General features: G+C 40.0%; 1 protein-coding gene across 1 annotated transcript; it reads left to right on the forward strand.

Moving 5' to 3' along the window:
* Positions 1-14,188: 14,188 nt before the first annotated feature.
* Positions 14,189-15,675, forward strand: LOC144710901 (alpha carbonic anhydrase 1, chloroplastic-like). Its single transcript, XM_078584744.1, has 5 exons — positions 14,189-14,349; positions 14,531-14,739; positions 14,826-14,932; positions 15,103-15,469; positions 15,628-15,675. Exons 1-5 carry the CDS (start codon positions 14,277-14,279, stop codon positions 15,673-15,675), a joined length of 804 nt encoding a protein of 267 aa, XP_078440870.1. The 5' UTR covers positions 14,189-14,276.
* The last annotated feature ends 232 nt before the right edge of the window (positions 15,676-15,907 follow it).

The following is a 15,907-nucleotide window of genomic DNA, read 5'->3' on the forward strand; positions in this document are numbered from 1 at the left end:
TGCCATATATCGTTTTTTGTTACCTTCCATTTTCTGTGCTAAAGAGGAGGAGAAAATTGGGTGCCTCTATTCTTGGGGCGGAGAAACAATAATGGGAGACAAGTACTCGGTGGCCGCCACCCCGGGAGAGAGTGATCTTGCATGCGAGAGATGTGAGGCCAGTATCAAATGCGTGAAGGGAGATTACCTTAGGAGTATAGCGTCATACCTAGCAACAAGTACACTCCCTTCTCATCCACTTAGGCATTCAAACCAAGGAAAAAGGAACCCCACATTCCTGAAAAGGTTGTGGCCCAAATTGTCATTTAGTGTTTTAGCTCAGCTTGTAATTGATACACTTAACACTTCCAACACTCGTTGTCTGACCCACACGATGAAAGAAATGAAAATGTGCCAAAATACTTAGATGTTACTAAGGGACTAGCAATGTCTAAGCAGGGGGGTATACGATAACATCCTAAATTCTGTCTTTATTTCATGTTATTAGCACAATTTTATGCATTTAAAGAGCTTAAGATGAGATTGTTATCATATATTTACATGAAAATAGTGTTTTCATGTGATTTCTGATTTTTCCCGAATTTTCTGTTAATTCTATGAATTTTAAAGGATTTATTGAAGCTCGAAATAACTATTTTTGAATGAAAATGGCAAGTTTAATATTTAATTTCGACATTTATCAGCATGGGGATGAATCAGTGAATTTTAAAGAATTTTCTATAATTTTTTACGAATTTTTAGGATTTTTGTGAGATTTATTTGAAGAGGAAATGTATTTAGTCTAAGGAAAAAATGTATATTTATAAGAGAAAAAAAAGTATTTATATCATTTTCGAACTTTGAAGGACCCTTTTGCAAAGTTTGGTTGCAAAAAGACCCTGAAAACAGCTCTCGGTCGCCACTGCAGGCGTAAAGATGTAATTTAAAATCTTCCAGTGTTTTATTGCAATTATGTAATATATTTTTTAATGTTTTTAGGAGAAACCAGAGGAGAGAGAGTGCGGTAGGGGCATATACACAATTACTTTTGGGCGGCGTCCAACAGCAATCCTAGGCTGTTTAAGGACTTTTCTGCAAAAAGAAGGATTCAAAATCCGCCAGCCAATGAGAGAGCGACACGTCATGGCGTGTTTAAAAACGAAATGAATAAATAAATCAATTTTAAATCCAATGGATTAAATTGGTTTAAAATTGATTTATTAATAACTTTTGATCCCGAAGTCCTATTGAGGTGATTTTTTTATGGATCTGTTCGTCTTGATCCCCTCTTGCTATCTGTACGGTTGGATCATTCAGATCCAACCTACATTGATAGATAAATATTAATTACTAAACGGGGGTAAAATGGTGATTTTTACCATATAACCTAAGTATGAAAGCTATATTTTGGGAGGGGGAGCTCATTCTTGATAGTTCTCTATCACAGCTGCAAGACAGAGAGGAGCCCTAGCCTGGAACAAGTAAATGATTAAATAGTTATAATACACTAAGTATTTCAATAGGTATGGAGATACTTAGTATCTAAATAAGCTCTGAAGGGGCGTTTGCTTGTTCTTTGTGTGATTGGGTGGCCGGGCTTGCCTGATGCGTTGGCCCTTGTTGTCTGGGGGCAGACTAGAGCACCCTGTAGTTGCATGCCTATGGCTGTCTTGGGAGCCGATGCGTCTGGTCAGCCATGGTTGGCCCAACAAAACCATTTTTTTATTATTTTATTCATTTTTTTCATCAATCTTCTTCCTATTTCTTTAGTAAATTTCTCTATTTCTTTCTTCAACTTCAATATTGAGTTCACCCTTGCAATTGCATAGATAACATACTAAATACAACAATAGAAAATTAAAAATGTCTTTAATATATTTAAACCAGGAAATTCAAGAGTATATAAAGCATATATAAAAATGAATTTAAAAATGCAATTTTATTTACTTGATTTTTTGGATAAAATGCAAAGTTCTTGTGAAATTGAAGACAATACAGGTGAACTAATCCCAAAATGTCTTTAAAATGTATATGTTAAATGCCACATTTTGAGTCTATCCACAAAGATGTTTACCTTAGATCCTTACTTTTCACCAGGATGTAAGCAATGTGAAAGTGTTGGTAACCTCCACCTCTTTTTTTTAATGCTTCTTCCCACACACCCAGGACACCAACAACACACTTGATGGATCTCAAAACTCATTGTCTTTCAATCAGCCCACACAAGTAGGAAGCAAGTTCAAAATGAATTTCAAAGTGGTCCAGGCCTATATTTATAAATCATCAGGTATGTATGAAAAGAGAAAATATGTGATGAAGTAGTGCTGAAAATTTCAGCTCAATCCGACCTGCAGATCGCCAAATAGTGTCGTTTGAAGTTGGATAATCCTACCCATTTATTTTTTCTTCATCCTCATCATCGTCCCTAACACTTCCTCTTTTACAATTCGGTTGAACTGTCAATTCCTTCAGATTGTTCGTCGTCTTGTCTTCCGCACTCTCACTTTTCATAACTGCCACATGTACTTGTAGAGGGAAAAAAGACAAAAGATAATCATAATATATTGATATTATGAAAATAGTTTACTTTATCATTCACTCAGCTGATATGGCGTCACATCAGCGTGTGCCACAACGGCATAATCCTTTTTTAACTAATAGAAGAGTGGCAGCTGAGCGCCATGTGTACTCATGCAAGACATGTGAACACGTAGGAAATAGCACCTCCAAGACATGACGGCCGAGACGTGACACAACTTATGAATTGTGGTGACACACCAGGGCATGACGAGTGGTTCTTTAAGTCCCTGTCCTGCCACACATCCCAACATTTTGAAAATTTTGGTCACATTCCTAGAACATGTCATTGCACGCGTTGTTCTGCCACCATCCCATTATGAAATGGCGTCACCGCCACAGGTGACAACAATACATGCCATAAACTTTAGGTTATTTTGTCTAATCACAACGCTTTATAAAAATAAAGCATTCTACTCGGCTGCTAAGGTGGCATTGTACTCCGTATGCTCGTCGATCATAAGATAAGATAAAATAAGATGATATAAAAAAAAAATTAAAAAAAAACCTGCTAACCTGCTCTATGTTCCCAGGCATGGAGGCGGCAATGGCATAAAAGCGAGCAAACACCTCTTCTTCAACATCATCAGGAGGAGCCTTTGAGAAAGAAATCGACGCGTTAACGAAGGAGGCTGACAACGACTGCAACTATGACCAAGAGAGCCTATTCGGTGTAGGTGGCCGCCCATGGAACAGCAAAGCCGTGAGCTCCGCCATCTCTGGCAAGCTTTGCCATCCCCAGTGAACTCTCCATTTATCGCTCCACCTGTGAAGAGGATGAGTTTTACTCGCTCCACAGTCCGCCGAATCAAAGCCACGGGAGCAGCTCGGAGCACCAAGAAGTCAGCTCAACGATCAACTGATAGGAGCTAACGAAGATTAGTTAGTAAAATGAAACTAATACTATATACTCGTTAAAGAACAGAAAAATATGATGAAATATAAGTTCAAAGATAGCATAGGATTAAATATAGAATAGGATCAAAGATAGACAGTCAGGATTAAACAAGAGATAGTTATAATGGTCAGGATAAGATCTTCCATTTTAAATGGGATCACCGCACCGATCGACGGCTTTGATCGGTGCACCCGGAACGTTATAACGGTCAGGATTAACTTAGTTAGCCGTTATAAGAGATGGGTACACTACACCGATCAACGGTCGTGATCGGTTCACCCAAGGACGTTATAATGACTAAGATTAAACAAGAATTCAAATATAAATCCGTTGTAGTTCGTTACAACAGATCTATACGTTACCTTACTTACTATATTTAGTAAACATACGCATTATAAATACACACCAATGTTAATGATAATGCTTACGGGATATACAACGATTTTAACCATTCTTTTGAGCCTTCTCTTCTTCCTCCTCTTTTCTTTCTCCTTTTCTTAGCCTTCGATCTCTTGTGCAACGGCCAAGAGACAGCAGAAGTTTCAACAGGGTATCAGAGCCATTCTGCGCCAAGCCTGAAGAAACGGTCGTCTCAACCACGACTCCAGCGTCCCAAGCCCTCATGAGGAATGCTGCCACCGCAGGATAAGTCCCGGTGAACATCCCGCTAGGAGCCACCATGCTGGTGAAGCTTAATGATGAGAATTATCAACGTTGGAAGAGTTCGATACTTCAGTACTCAACGGGTATGAATTGATGTTTTTTGTTCAACACGATCCACCCCCAATTTCTGTTCAAGATTTGTAAGGAAATGCGGTCGAGAATCCAGATTTTTGGCTATGGTGGAAGGAAGACCAGAAAGTCCTGGGGTAAATATCCTATTCTATATTTAATCTCTACACCACATTGTCAAAATCGGTGATTCCGCGCATCAGTGGTATCAAGACTACAAAACAGGCCTGGAATTTTCTTGGAAGTACGTTTTCTAGCAGAAACAGGGCAAGAGTGATGGATCTTCACCGCCAATTTCATATCATCACAAAAGGTACCTTGACTATTGACGAATAGGTCAGAAATTTCCGATTTATCATTGAATCCTTGGAGGCTACTGGATCCGTGATCGATGATGACACAAGGAATTACACATTTCTGAGGGACTATGCACCGAATATAGTCAATTTGTGTTAGTGATGAATGCTAATCTTTATAATATGAAATTTGAGGATATAGTATCTAACCTCAAATCGCAAGAGATTTACATTTCGTATCAGCAATAGGCAAATGCCAGCATGTTTTGTCCTGTGGCTAACAACAGTCAGGTTGCAAGTACGTCTTCAAGCTAGACCCCATAGAAGAATTACTATTCCTCAAGAGGATCAAATCAGAATCGTGGAAGAGAAAAAGGAAGACCCAACCAGTTTCTTCCAAGATGCCAACTCTGTCTTCAATTTGGACATCGCGCAAGGGAGTGCCAAGAATTCACAAGAAGCCAACAGAACTCGGGGCCAAACAGACAGAATTGGCAAACGAATCCACAAGCATATATCGTCCAAAATTCCAAAAATGGAGCATGGTTTCCAGATAGCGGGACGACCCATCATGTCACAGCAAATCCAAACCTGATCAACAATGCTACACATTTTCAAGGAAACGAGCAACTTCAAGTTGGTAACGGCACAGGTTTGAAAACCTTATCTTTAGGATCATCAACTATTTCGACTTATGACAAGAATTTATTTCTCAAAAACATACTTCATGTGCCAAAAATTAAAAACAATCTATTATCAGTACATAAATTGACCGTTGATAATGATGTTTTTGTGGAATTTCACCCTTCTTATTGTTTTGTTAAGGATCAGAAAACCAGCAAAATCCTGCTACAAGGGGCAATTAAAGATGGACTCTACTGCCTGGAAACATCGACCAAACCAACAGCATTTGTTGGAGAGAAAACCTGTACCGAGACGTGGCATTCTAGATTGGGTCATCCACAACTACGTATCTACAATCTGTCATAAAAAAATTTGGACTCCCATATTCTTCTATGATGCATGTAGAATTTCAAAAACACACAAGCTACCATTTACTCTCACCCATCGTCATTCTAAACAACCATTAGAGATCATTCAGATTTATGGGGACCATCACCTATTCTCTCAAACTTTGGCTTTTCGTACTATGTTGTTTTCATTTATGATTTTAGCAAATATGCATGGTTATATCTTCTCAAAAGAAAGAATGAAGTCCTATCTAAGTTTATTGAATTTCAACAAAGAGTGGAAAAACAATTTTCTGCTAAAATTAGGTATTTTCAATCTGATTGGGGAGGAGAGTATCAGTCTCTCAGCTCCATTTTGAAATCCCAAGGGATTGTTCATCGGGTATCATGTCCTCATATCCCTGAACAAAACGGAACTGCAGAAAGAAAACATAGGCATATCATAGAAACAGCTCTAGCACTACTTAATCATGCTTCCATGCCAAAGAAATTTTGGGATGAGGCGGTAGTCACTGCTACTTACCTCATAAATAGAATGCCTACTATGGTCATTGGGAATAAGTCACCTTTTGAAGTTCTATTTAAGGAAAAACCAGATTATTATGTTTTGCTATCCGTATCTAAGGTTTTATGCGCTGCACAAGTTTGATCCACGTTCAGAAAAATGCATCTTTCTTGGATACAGTTCAATGCACAACGGATACAGGTGTATGTCGCTTCTAACAGGTAAAATTTATATTTCACGTCATGTGGTGTTTGAAGAAAAAGTGTTTCCATTCGCATCTAATTCTATCAAATTTAGAAGAATACGTGGACCTCATCCAAGCATGGCATCTAATATTCCAAATGTGGATAAAACCGGTGAGTCATTATCATCAATCATTGAAACTAGATCAATAGTTGATGATAATACAATATCCGTTCAGGATCTAGCTCAGGATGGACAAGATGAAAATCATCTGTCAAATCCGGCACCAAAGGAATGTTCAGACCAATCGAATATAGAATCAATTGATTCTAATATTCAAGATATATCTAGTACGCTCGACCATACACCAGAACCTGGAGAAACCATTAAAGTAAGAAAACTAAGTGATATCTATAATCATGAGAAATGTCACTTAGCATTCTGAGTAATCAAACATCCTGTCCCAATGTGTCTATTGTCTAGTCTAGAAATCATTGAACCTTCAAATTACATTGAGGCATTCAAAGATAGTAAGTGGATGCAAGCAATGAAAGCTGAATACAATGCGCTTATTCAGAACCAAACTTGGACCTTAGTTCCAAGAGATAAAAAATTTCATGTCATTGGGTGTAAGGGGATCTACAAATTAAAATACAAACCTGATGGGAGTATAGATCGTTATAAGGCTAGACTAGTGGCCAAGGGATTTACTCAGCAAGAGGGATTTGATTTTACAGAAACATTCGGTCCTGTAATCAAACACACCACTATAAGGTTACTGTTATCTTTAGCTATTAATAAGAATCGGAGAGTTCATCAGCTTGATGTGTCTAATGCATTTTTACATGGGGAGTTGGAGGAAAATACCTACATGGAACAACCCCAAGTTTTAAGGATTTTTCAAATTCTGATTCTGTGTGTTTACTTAAAAAATCAATTTACGGCTTAAAACAGTCACCTAGAGCTTGGTTTCATAAATTGTCTTCGTCACTTCAAGCTTTTGGCTTCATTGGGTCAAAAACAGATACGTCTTTATTTTACAAAATTGAGGGAAGTCCAATCTTTATATTAATATACGTCGATGATATTTTGATTATGTCTCCTGAGATTAGCAATATAAATGATATTGTCCATAAATTACATAAAGAATTTGCGATACGTGATTTGGGGCCAGAAAAAGTTTTTCTTGGAATACAACTAATTCAACATCAGAAAGGTTTTCTACTAACTCAGTCTACATATCTTTTGTCTATTCTTAAGAAATCTAATATGGAAAATTGCAAACCATTACCGACTCCCATTTCTCTAGCTTCAGCTACAAAAGACACAAACAAACTAAGAGATCCCTCATCTGATACTTTATATAGACAAATTGTTGGAGGTCTCCAATATCTTACACTTACCCAACCAGATATATCTTTTGCTGTAAACAAAGCGTGTCAAAAAATGCATCACCCTGATTCCGATGACTGGGGTGCTCTTAAGCACTTACTTGGATATCTAAAAGGAAGTATTCTTTATGGGTTACTTATTCATAAGAATTCAAATTCTAACATCAATGCTTTTAGTGACTCTGTTTGGGCAGGTGATAGAGGAGATCGAAGATCCACTAGAGGCTATCTAATCTACATTGGGAAGAACCTGGTTTCATGGAGTTCTAAGAAGCAGCCTATGGTGGCTAGATCAAACACCGAGGCAGAGTACAAAGCAGTTGCAAATGCAACTGCTGAAATGCTATGGATTCAGTCACTTTTAAGAGAAATCAAAATAAACTCTGAATCTGCACCAACATTGTGGTGTGACAATGTTGGTGCAACATATTTGGCTGTCAATCCTATGTTTCATGCTAGAATGAAACACATCAAAATTGACTATCACTTTGTTCATGAACAGGTGGTAGCCAAGTTGTTGAAAGTTGAATTTGTCAACAGCAATAGTCAATTAGCTGATTCACTGACCAAACCCCTTGCAAAGAACCGTTTTCTTTTTCTCAGGAACAAGCTCAACGCGTGTCTGCGACAGCGATGATCTTGCGGGGGGGTGTGAAGAGGAGGAGTTTTACTCGCTCCGCAGTCCGCCGAGTCAAAGCCACGGGAGCAGCTCGGAGCACCAAGAAGTCAGCTCAACGATCAACTGATAGGAGCTAATGAAGATCAGCTAGTAAATGAAACTAATACTATATACTTGTTAGAGAATAGAAAAATAGGATGAAATATAAGTTCAAAGATAGCATAGGATTAAATATAGAATAGGATCAAAGATAGACAGTCAGGATTAAACGAGAGATAGTTATAATGGTCAGGATTAGATCTTCCATTTTAAATGGGATCGCCGCACCGATCGACAGATGTGATCGGTGCACCCGGAACGTTATAACGGTCAGGATTAACTTAGTTAGCCGTTATAAGAGATGGGTACACTGCACCGATCAACGGTCGTGATCGGTGCACCCAAGGACGTTATAATGACTAGGATTAAACAAGAATTCAAATATAAATCCGTTGTAGTTCGTTACAACGGATCTATACGTTACCTTACTTACTATATTTAGTAAACATACGCATTATAAATACACACCAATGTTAATGATAATGCTTGCGGGATATACAACGATTTTAACCATACTTCTGAGCCTTCTCTTCTTCCTCCTTCTCTCTTCTTTCTCCTTTCCTTCGCCTTCTATCTCTTGAGCAACGGCCAAGAGACAGCAGAAGTTTCAACACCACCATCCTAGAGAGAGAGAGAGATAAAACGAGTGGTGAAGGGCAACATTTAGAAGTAATAAAGTACTAAATTTATAAGGATAAACTTTTCAAGGTTTCTTCGCCCTTTTAAAAAATTCTTACAAATCGTCGCCGATGACATCCGTGACGTTCGTCTCACCACATCACCCGTATGAGGGGACCTCCGTCACCATCACGTCCCTGTCACGGACATTTCATCACAGTCACCGTCACCGTCACGGGCTACCAATTTTGTCACGGTATAGAAGACGGTAGCAATAAACACTTTTAATGAATCCCGCAACATTATCTTGTAACACTCTTTAATATTTATGGAGTAATATAGTAGTAGTTTGTAATGGCTTATTGTCACACTATGTATATAGGCATTGTACTCGTAGCCATTATCCCGCCATATCTAGATTAATAATCCTAAATACCAGTTTTGTCCTACCTATATTTGATCCTATCCCTTCTTTCTCATTTTCTACAGAATCTTAGCTATCTACTCCCATATCGACTAAAGGATAATAGTAATATTCTCTACTCTATAGTTATTTAAACTCTATTGATCAATGTCTAGTTTCTCGTGTCCTGTGGTGCGAGTAAACCTCCTCAATAGTGCCCATTACACGTTGGCAGAAATAGGCAAATGCTTTGACATACCAAAGACTTTATTTGAGCACACGTTGCAATATTTTGGGAGACGATTGATGTCATGTCGTGGACTTTATTGTTTCACCGACTTGTAAGATAAGGCTTTGATTACATATTGATTTGAATGCTTGAGGCTGGTCTAACTATAATGGCTCGGAGGAAGTATCGTCAACTCTACTGCTGTCGATTTCTACTCTAAACGTCATCACATGCGTCTGGGCGATGCCAAAATAGAAGTGGTTGATCAAAATTGAGGTTGTGGTTCCCTACAAAATCTTGACCACAGATGAATGAAACACCTAGGTGCGTCATTTTCGTTGATTTTTCTCGTTCAGTCGAAACGCTTCCGGATGCATTGTACCACTTCGCGTTGGACTTTCGTCCTCTCCGATTGAAATAGGAAACGGATAGAAATTGGCGAGACGGGAATGGGGAATCGATCTACGATGACGCGAGGAATCTTTCTTCTTTTCAGTCTGCCTTCGGATTTGTGCTAATTTCGTGCATTATTTTATTAACTGCCCCCATGATATTATGTTGAAAACAGAAAAAAAAAAAATGTATATATATAGATATATATCTCCATCTATCTATCTAGTGCTATAATGGCGCGTTGAAAGAATTTACGTTTCAGTCGGTACGAAAATTTTGAGAGTTTTCCCTCATTGACCGCTTCTTTGTCCTCTCTCTCTCTCTCTCTCTCTCTCTCTCTCTCTCTCTCTCTCTCTCACACACACACACACACACACATACTCACTATATCTCTCTATCTCTCTATCTCTCTATCTCTCTCACTCACTATCTCTCTCTATCTCTCTATATCTCTCTCTATCTAGCTCTCTCTAACTCTATCTCTCTCGCTCGAGATATGTGTATATATATATATCTATCTCTCTAACTCCCTCTCTACTTATATGTATATATATATATCTATTTAACTATTTATATATCTCTCTCTATCTATCTGTATATATATATCTATCTATTTATATCTCTCTCTCTCTCTATCTCTCTCGAGAGAGATATGTATATATATATATATCTCCATCTAACTATCTATCTCTCTCTATCTATATGGATACAAATATATCTACCTATTTTTTCTATTTATCTCTCTCTGTGTCTCTCGATATGTATATATTTCTCTATCTATCTATTTATCTCTCTCGATCGATAGTAGTATATATATATTTATCTATCTATCTCTCTATCTCACGATATTTATACATATATCCATCTATCTATCTCTCTATTTATCTATCTCTCTATGTCCCTCTCTTTCTCTCTATGTCACTATCTCTCTCTAACTCTCTCTCTCTCAGCCTCTTTGTGGGTGTGTTATGCGTCAGTCTCTCATATGTACCCTTGTTTCTGTGTACCTGCCGTTTCATTGTAAAAGCAGAAAAAATGATAAGCGTTGCGCAGCAATGCACATAATCACAAAGATTCTATCAAGCCTCCAGCCCTCTATTTTGGTGAACGCTGCCTGTTGCTACCATTATCTGGCGCACACAAATGATGATGGAAGCCAGAGCCAGTGAAAAAAATGTTTTGTGATAGATTCAGACTCGTATGGCTTGCTTTTCACCTACAGCCGGTGCTAAGGCTCAAACTTTCACGTCGCTGACGTCTTTATCGACATTGTGCCAGACTGCTCCTTGAGTAAATTACGCAACAAATTCGACAACGATAAAACAGAACGTCCCGGAACCTTCGCTGTGTAAAGGAGACAAAGGGAAATCAGCAGTAATATTCCAGCGGTGCCTCCGCGTTCTGAGTCTCCCTCCTCTATACGACCTCTTTAGCAAGCCCAATGGTTGTTCCAACCATGGTCTTGAGGGGGGGTGTAAAGGAGACAAAGGGAAATCAAGAATTAGGAAACTGTTGAAACAGGAAACGGCAATGAAAGGGTCAGTTGCTATAACTGAATCCAAACAATCTGCTATAAAAACCTTGTAATGCTCTTGTTTCAGTTAGGCTTTTCTTTCTATTGTGTCTCCCAGGGCGGTGGCTCCGCCCGTCGCCCTGTCCATCCTCTAATCCCAATCTACCTTCTGTTCGGTGATTCAGCCTGAATGGCTCGATGGTGAAGATCGTGAGATGCCCCTTCTCTCTTCTTCTTCTCTTTTCTTCTCTACTTCTATCTTCGTGGTTACGGGGCATCTCACGTTTCTTAACACGCTGGTGAAGCATGAATGAAGGAATAGGTTAGATACAGAAGGCCCGACCCTACAACGGACACCTGTAACCTTTAATAATAGCGAAGTCAGAGGAATAGGGGGTATCAACTATTTGTGTCTCAAAATTGACTCGGGCGTGACCAAACGAAATCTTAAATGTACTTCTTCTCCGCCTTAAGTTCTGGGCTGTGGTCTTGCAGAGATGGGTTAACGTGCCGGGAATAGGCGTGTTGAATTTTTTAGCAGTTTTCCTAATCTCTTCGCCGTGCGCTGACGACAATGCGGGATGATATCAACACAGAAGAAAAATAACCCTCTTTCGGCGTTCTGACGAGGAAGCAAAGATTACCCTTAACCCCGCCAATTTAATGTGTATCCCACCGTGGTTCCGTTTCGGTCGAAGCTATCAAGTCCTTGTTGTTCTCTTGTAATCTTAACAGCGATTAGATTTCATCATCGATAAGGATATAATTCATTTTACAGGATTTTTCAGGTACCATGCGTGATCGAATAATTCACATTGACTTGAATGTGTATCGGTTCAACTTTTCATCCTGTATATGCTGGGAGATGAAATTCGAGACTTATTTTTTAACCATTGATTTACATACACAATCAAAGTATCTGTCAATAGGCGATCCAACCTGGCCTCTGATAGTCTCCGACTTTTCGTCAGCGCACACGCAAGCAATGATGGACACACTTTAGGAGTTTCGTATCCTAAAACGCTGGACGCAAGGGACAGCCCCCCTTGCTCGCTGTCAAAGCCTACGGATTTAAGTACATTTCACAAAAAACTTGAAACGTACGTATCTTCATGTAAGTGAACGAATGAACCACCTTAAGCAGACAGTGGATACTTTCTTTATTTGCTTGACTTCTCCCGGATGACAGGTGTTCGTGACGGGCTACGGACCGAAATATTTAAATTTTTTCACCCTTCCCCGCGAACCGCCCATATCTTTCTGTTCCATCCGTATTTACTTGGTTCGTATTCTTACCGAACAGCGATAGCTGAAGGGGTGTCCATGACGATTTATGAACCTGAGAATTACCGGATGGAGACATCCGTGCCCCCGTTTCGAGCCAAATGAGCCGCGTAATCGTTTTCCGGCCCAATATCTTTCTATTATCTAGCTCTCTATCTTCCACCACCAAATGAGTAAGCCAGAGGGCCACACTGACGCGTAAGAGTACACCAAATTAGAGGCCTAGATTCTATGTAGAATCTTGCCTATCAAAGTGTCAATTATATTTTTTCTCCGCCTGGCCTGTAAGGTCGTCATTTTCTCTCTCCCGTGCATGCTAAGAGGTTAGAGTTAAAGGACAAAGTTACAATAATGGAAATTTCCAAGTTATTATCCCCTCTTCAAGCCCGTTATTCATGCAACGGCTTAAAAGTTCTGTCATCTGAGTCGTAGAAATATAGGCTTAAGAACAAACCAATTTAAGAACATTTAAGTTACTTTCGAACTTCTCAGAGTTTTACCCACACAGCTCCCTGTATGAGTTCGTTTGAATCCAACCGTACTTGCACAGATGTGATTTTATTGGTTGGGTACAGATGTTTGCGACCGGCTACGTGCTGAATCTATATATGATATTCTTTCTTGATGGTTCACCATCGAAGCCCTTACGTCTTCAGATTTTGTGCATCGAAGCCCTTATCTATTCGCGTGCAGATTACATGCAATAAGGATGCTAGCTCTTGTCCTCTAATGCTTCTTTCCACCACATTTTGTGCGAGCCCGAGGGAGATAATGGTGGGAGGCGTTACAAGATAGAGACAAACACAGATAAAACTGTGTAAAACAATAACGAAAAAAAGCAAGAACGGGAGACAGGTAATGACAGAAAGATAATGCATGGAGAAACCGAACAACCTGACGCTATTTAATGTTCATATATACATGAATTGAAATTTGCATTTACTGGAAATATTTTCTTTTACCATTCCATATCTATTTTGTTTCTTCGTAAAATCACCTAGAACGCACGCGAAAATATTTTTCATTGCACGACAGCTCACAGAGGAGCCGGCGAACTCTCTCAGTATATTAAATGATCGGCTACCAACTTGTAGGATAAGGGTCGCGACTATGGACGGATCATGGTGCACCACTGACGCAATACCGCCCAACCCTGAGATACGACGAGACAGATTTTTAAAGACTTAAATACCCATATTTGAGGCTACGATTCCCACAAAATCTGCGCCACATACGATTTAAATACTCGAGCTGCGTCATGTTCTTTGCTTATCTCGTTCAGTGGAAATGCTACCCGATCCATTGTACCACTTGGCGCATCATTATCGTCCGCTCCTGTGGAAGAGAACGGGAGAGAGACAAGTAGAGGCTGGACATGCGTTGACAAAAGTAGAGGCTGTCATTTAGTGGTCGAAATACGAGACCCAGATGCGATCCACCTCTTAGTTCTCAAGATGGCGAGTCTTTTTCCGTTCTCTTAGTTCTCTATATAAGCTTACATGGGAGGTGCAAAGTCGATCCAACCTTTGTCCATCTCCTCTGATCAACCTCCAGAGTTTCAAAGTAAATAGGCCATTTTTGCACCGATGGCCACTTTGACTTATATCTGCGTGCTGCTAGTACTGTGCTTATGTGTCGGACAACTCATGGCGCAGGAGGGTATAAAGACATACTCTCTCTCTCTCTCTCCTGTCTATTTCCCCTCTATTGTTTGATCGATTTCAACATCTCTCTCTGTCTTCACATCCCTCTCTCTGTATAGAATATCCATGTCTCACTCTGGGTTTCTCTTTAAAATACCACGACGCTATCTCATCCAACATCAAATTACTTTCTACAGGACGTGCAAGGTTTGCATACGACGGAATCATAAACCCGGAGAAATGGGCTGATCTTAGCCCCCAATACGCCCTCTGCGCCAGGGGGACTCGCCAGTCACCCATCGACATCGCCCGCCATGCCGCCGTGGCCGACCCAGATTTGAAGCCCCTCGGCAGCTTGTACAACCCTGGCAGCGCGACTCTCATCGACAATGGCTTCAACGTCATGGTGAGAACCGGAATCCTGGCTGTTCTGATAAAACTTTCCAGTCTCTAGTAGCTACAGTTCTGAGAGAGAAAATACGTCAATCGCAGCTCAAATACGGAGAAGAAGTCGGTGTCATCGTCATCGACGGGAAGAATTACAAGCTTCAGCAGCTTCACTGGCATTCACCTTCGGAACATACCATCGATGGCGTCCGGTATGCCCCTAATCGCTTTTATTACATTCTTTATTCGTTATCGTCCTCTCTTTTTCTTCCTGCCTTTCATTTTCTAAGGCTTCGTTACCATCATCAACTTTTTTCTTCCCTTTGGTACTTATAATTTTGATCTTCACGACCGCGTCCTAATCTGTTTTATTTTGTTCCAGTTACCCCGTAGAGTTGCACCTGGTTCATGTAAGTGAGGACGGTAACATCAGCGTGGTGGCTGTTTTGTACAAGTACGGTCACGCTGATCCCTTTCTCGCAGGTATGAACGCCTCTGACTCACCTTGGTTAATGTTACAACCCGCGATTCTTTCGTCTAACATCTTGGTCTTTCAACCGGTGCAGTTGGAGGAGAAAATGACGTCTTTATTGAAGGCCGTCAAAAACGGGAATCACCACGCGAACGTGACCGCGGGTCTTGTGAGTGCAAGAGCCCTCACACACCACACAAACAAGTACTATCGCTACGTTGGCTCCCTAACAACACCACCTTGTACGGAAGGCGTAACTTGGAACATTTTGGGCAAGGTGAGAAACAGTCTTCTCCCTTCAGGAATAAATAAATTTTGACTGCCCATTTGTTTTATTTTCCTTATTATATTTTTCCCCATTTTTTATTTACCCTCAAGTCATTGAGTGTTATTTTACTTTTGCCAACTTAATTCTATGTCTTCTTTTGATGCCAGGTAAAGCAAATAAGTCCAGAGCAAGCGAACTCTCTAACCTCTCTTTAGAGGATGATTGTCGCCATAACGCGAGGCCAGTCCAGCCTCTCCACGGTCGTCGAGTGCTCCTGTGCCACAAAGAGGTCTAAACATCTGGCTAGAAAGCAAGAAAGACGTAACAAAATGTGCGTCGGCTGTTCATGCCTTTGTATTCTAGCTGAAAGATAGTGAAGGAAAGGATCTTCAAAGATTTAAAGCCTCCCCGTACACTTCAACAAATGTGAAACTCCGTGCCAACAAT

The sequence above is a fragment of the Wolffia australiana genome, chromosome 13 (assembly GCF_029677425.1).
Source record: "Wolffia australiana isolate 7733 chromosome 13, ASM2967742v1".
Classification (NCBI taxonomy): Eukaryota; Viridiplantae; Streptophyta; class Magnoliopsida; order Alismatales; family Araceae; genus Wolffia; species Wolffia australiana.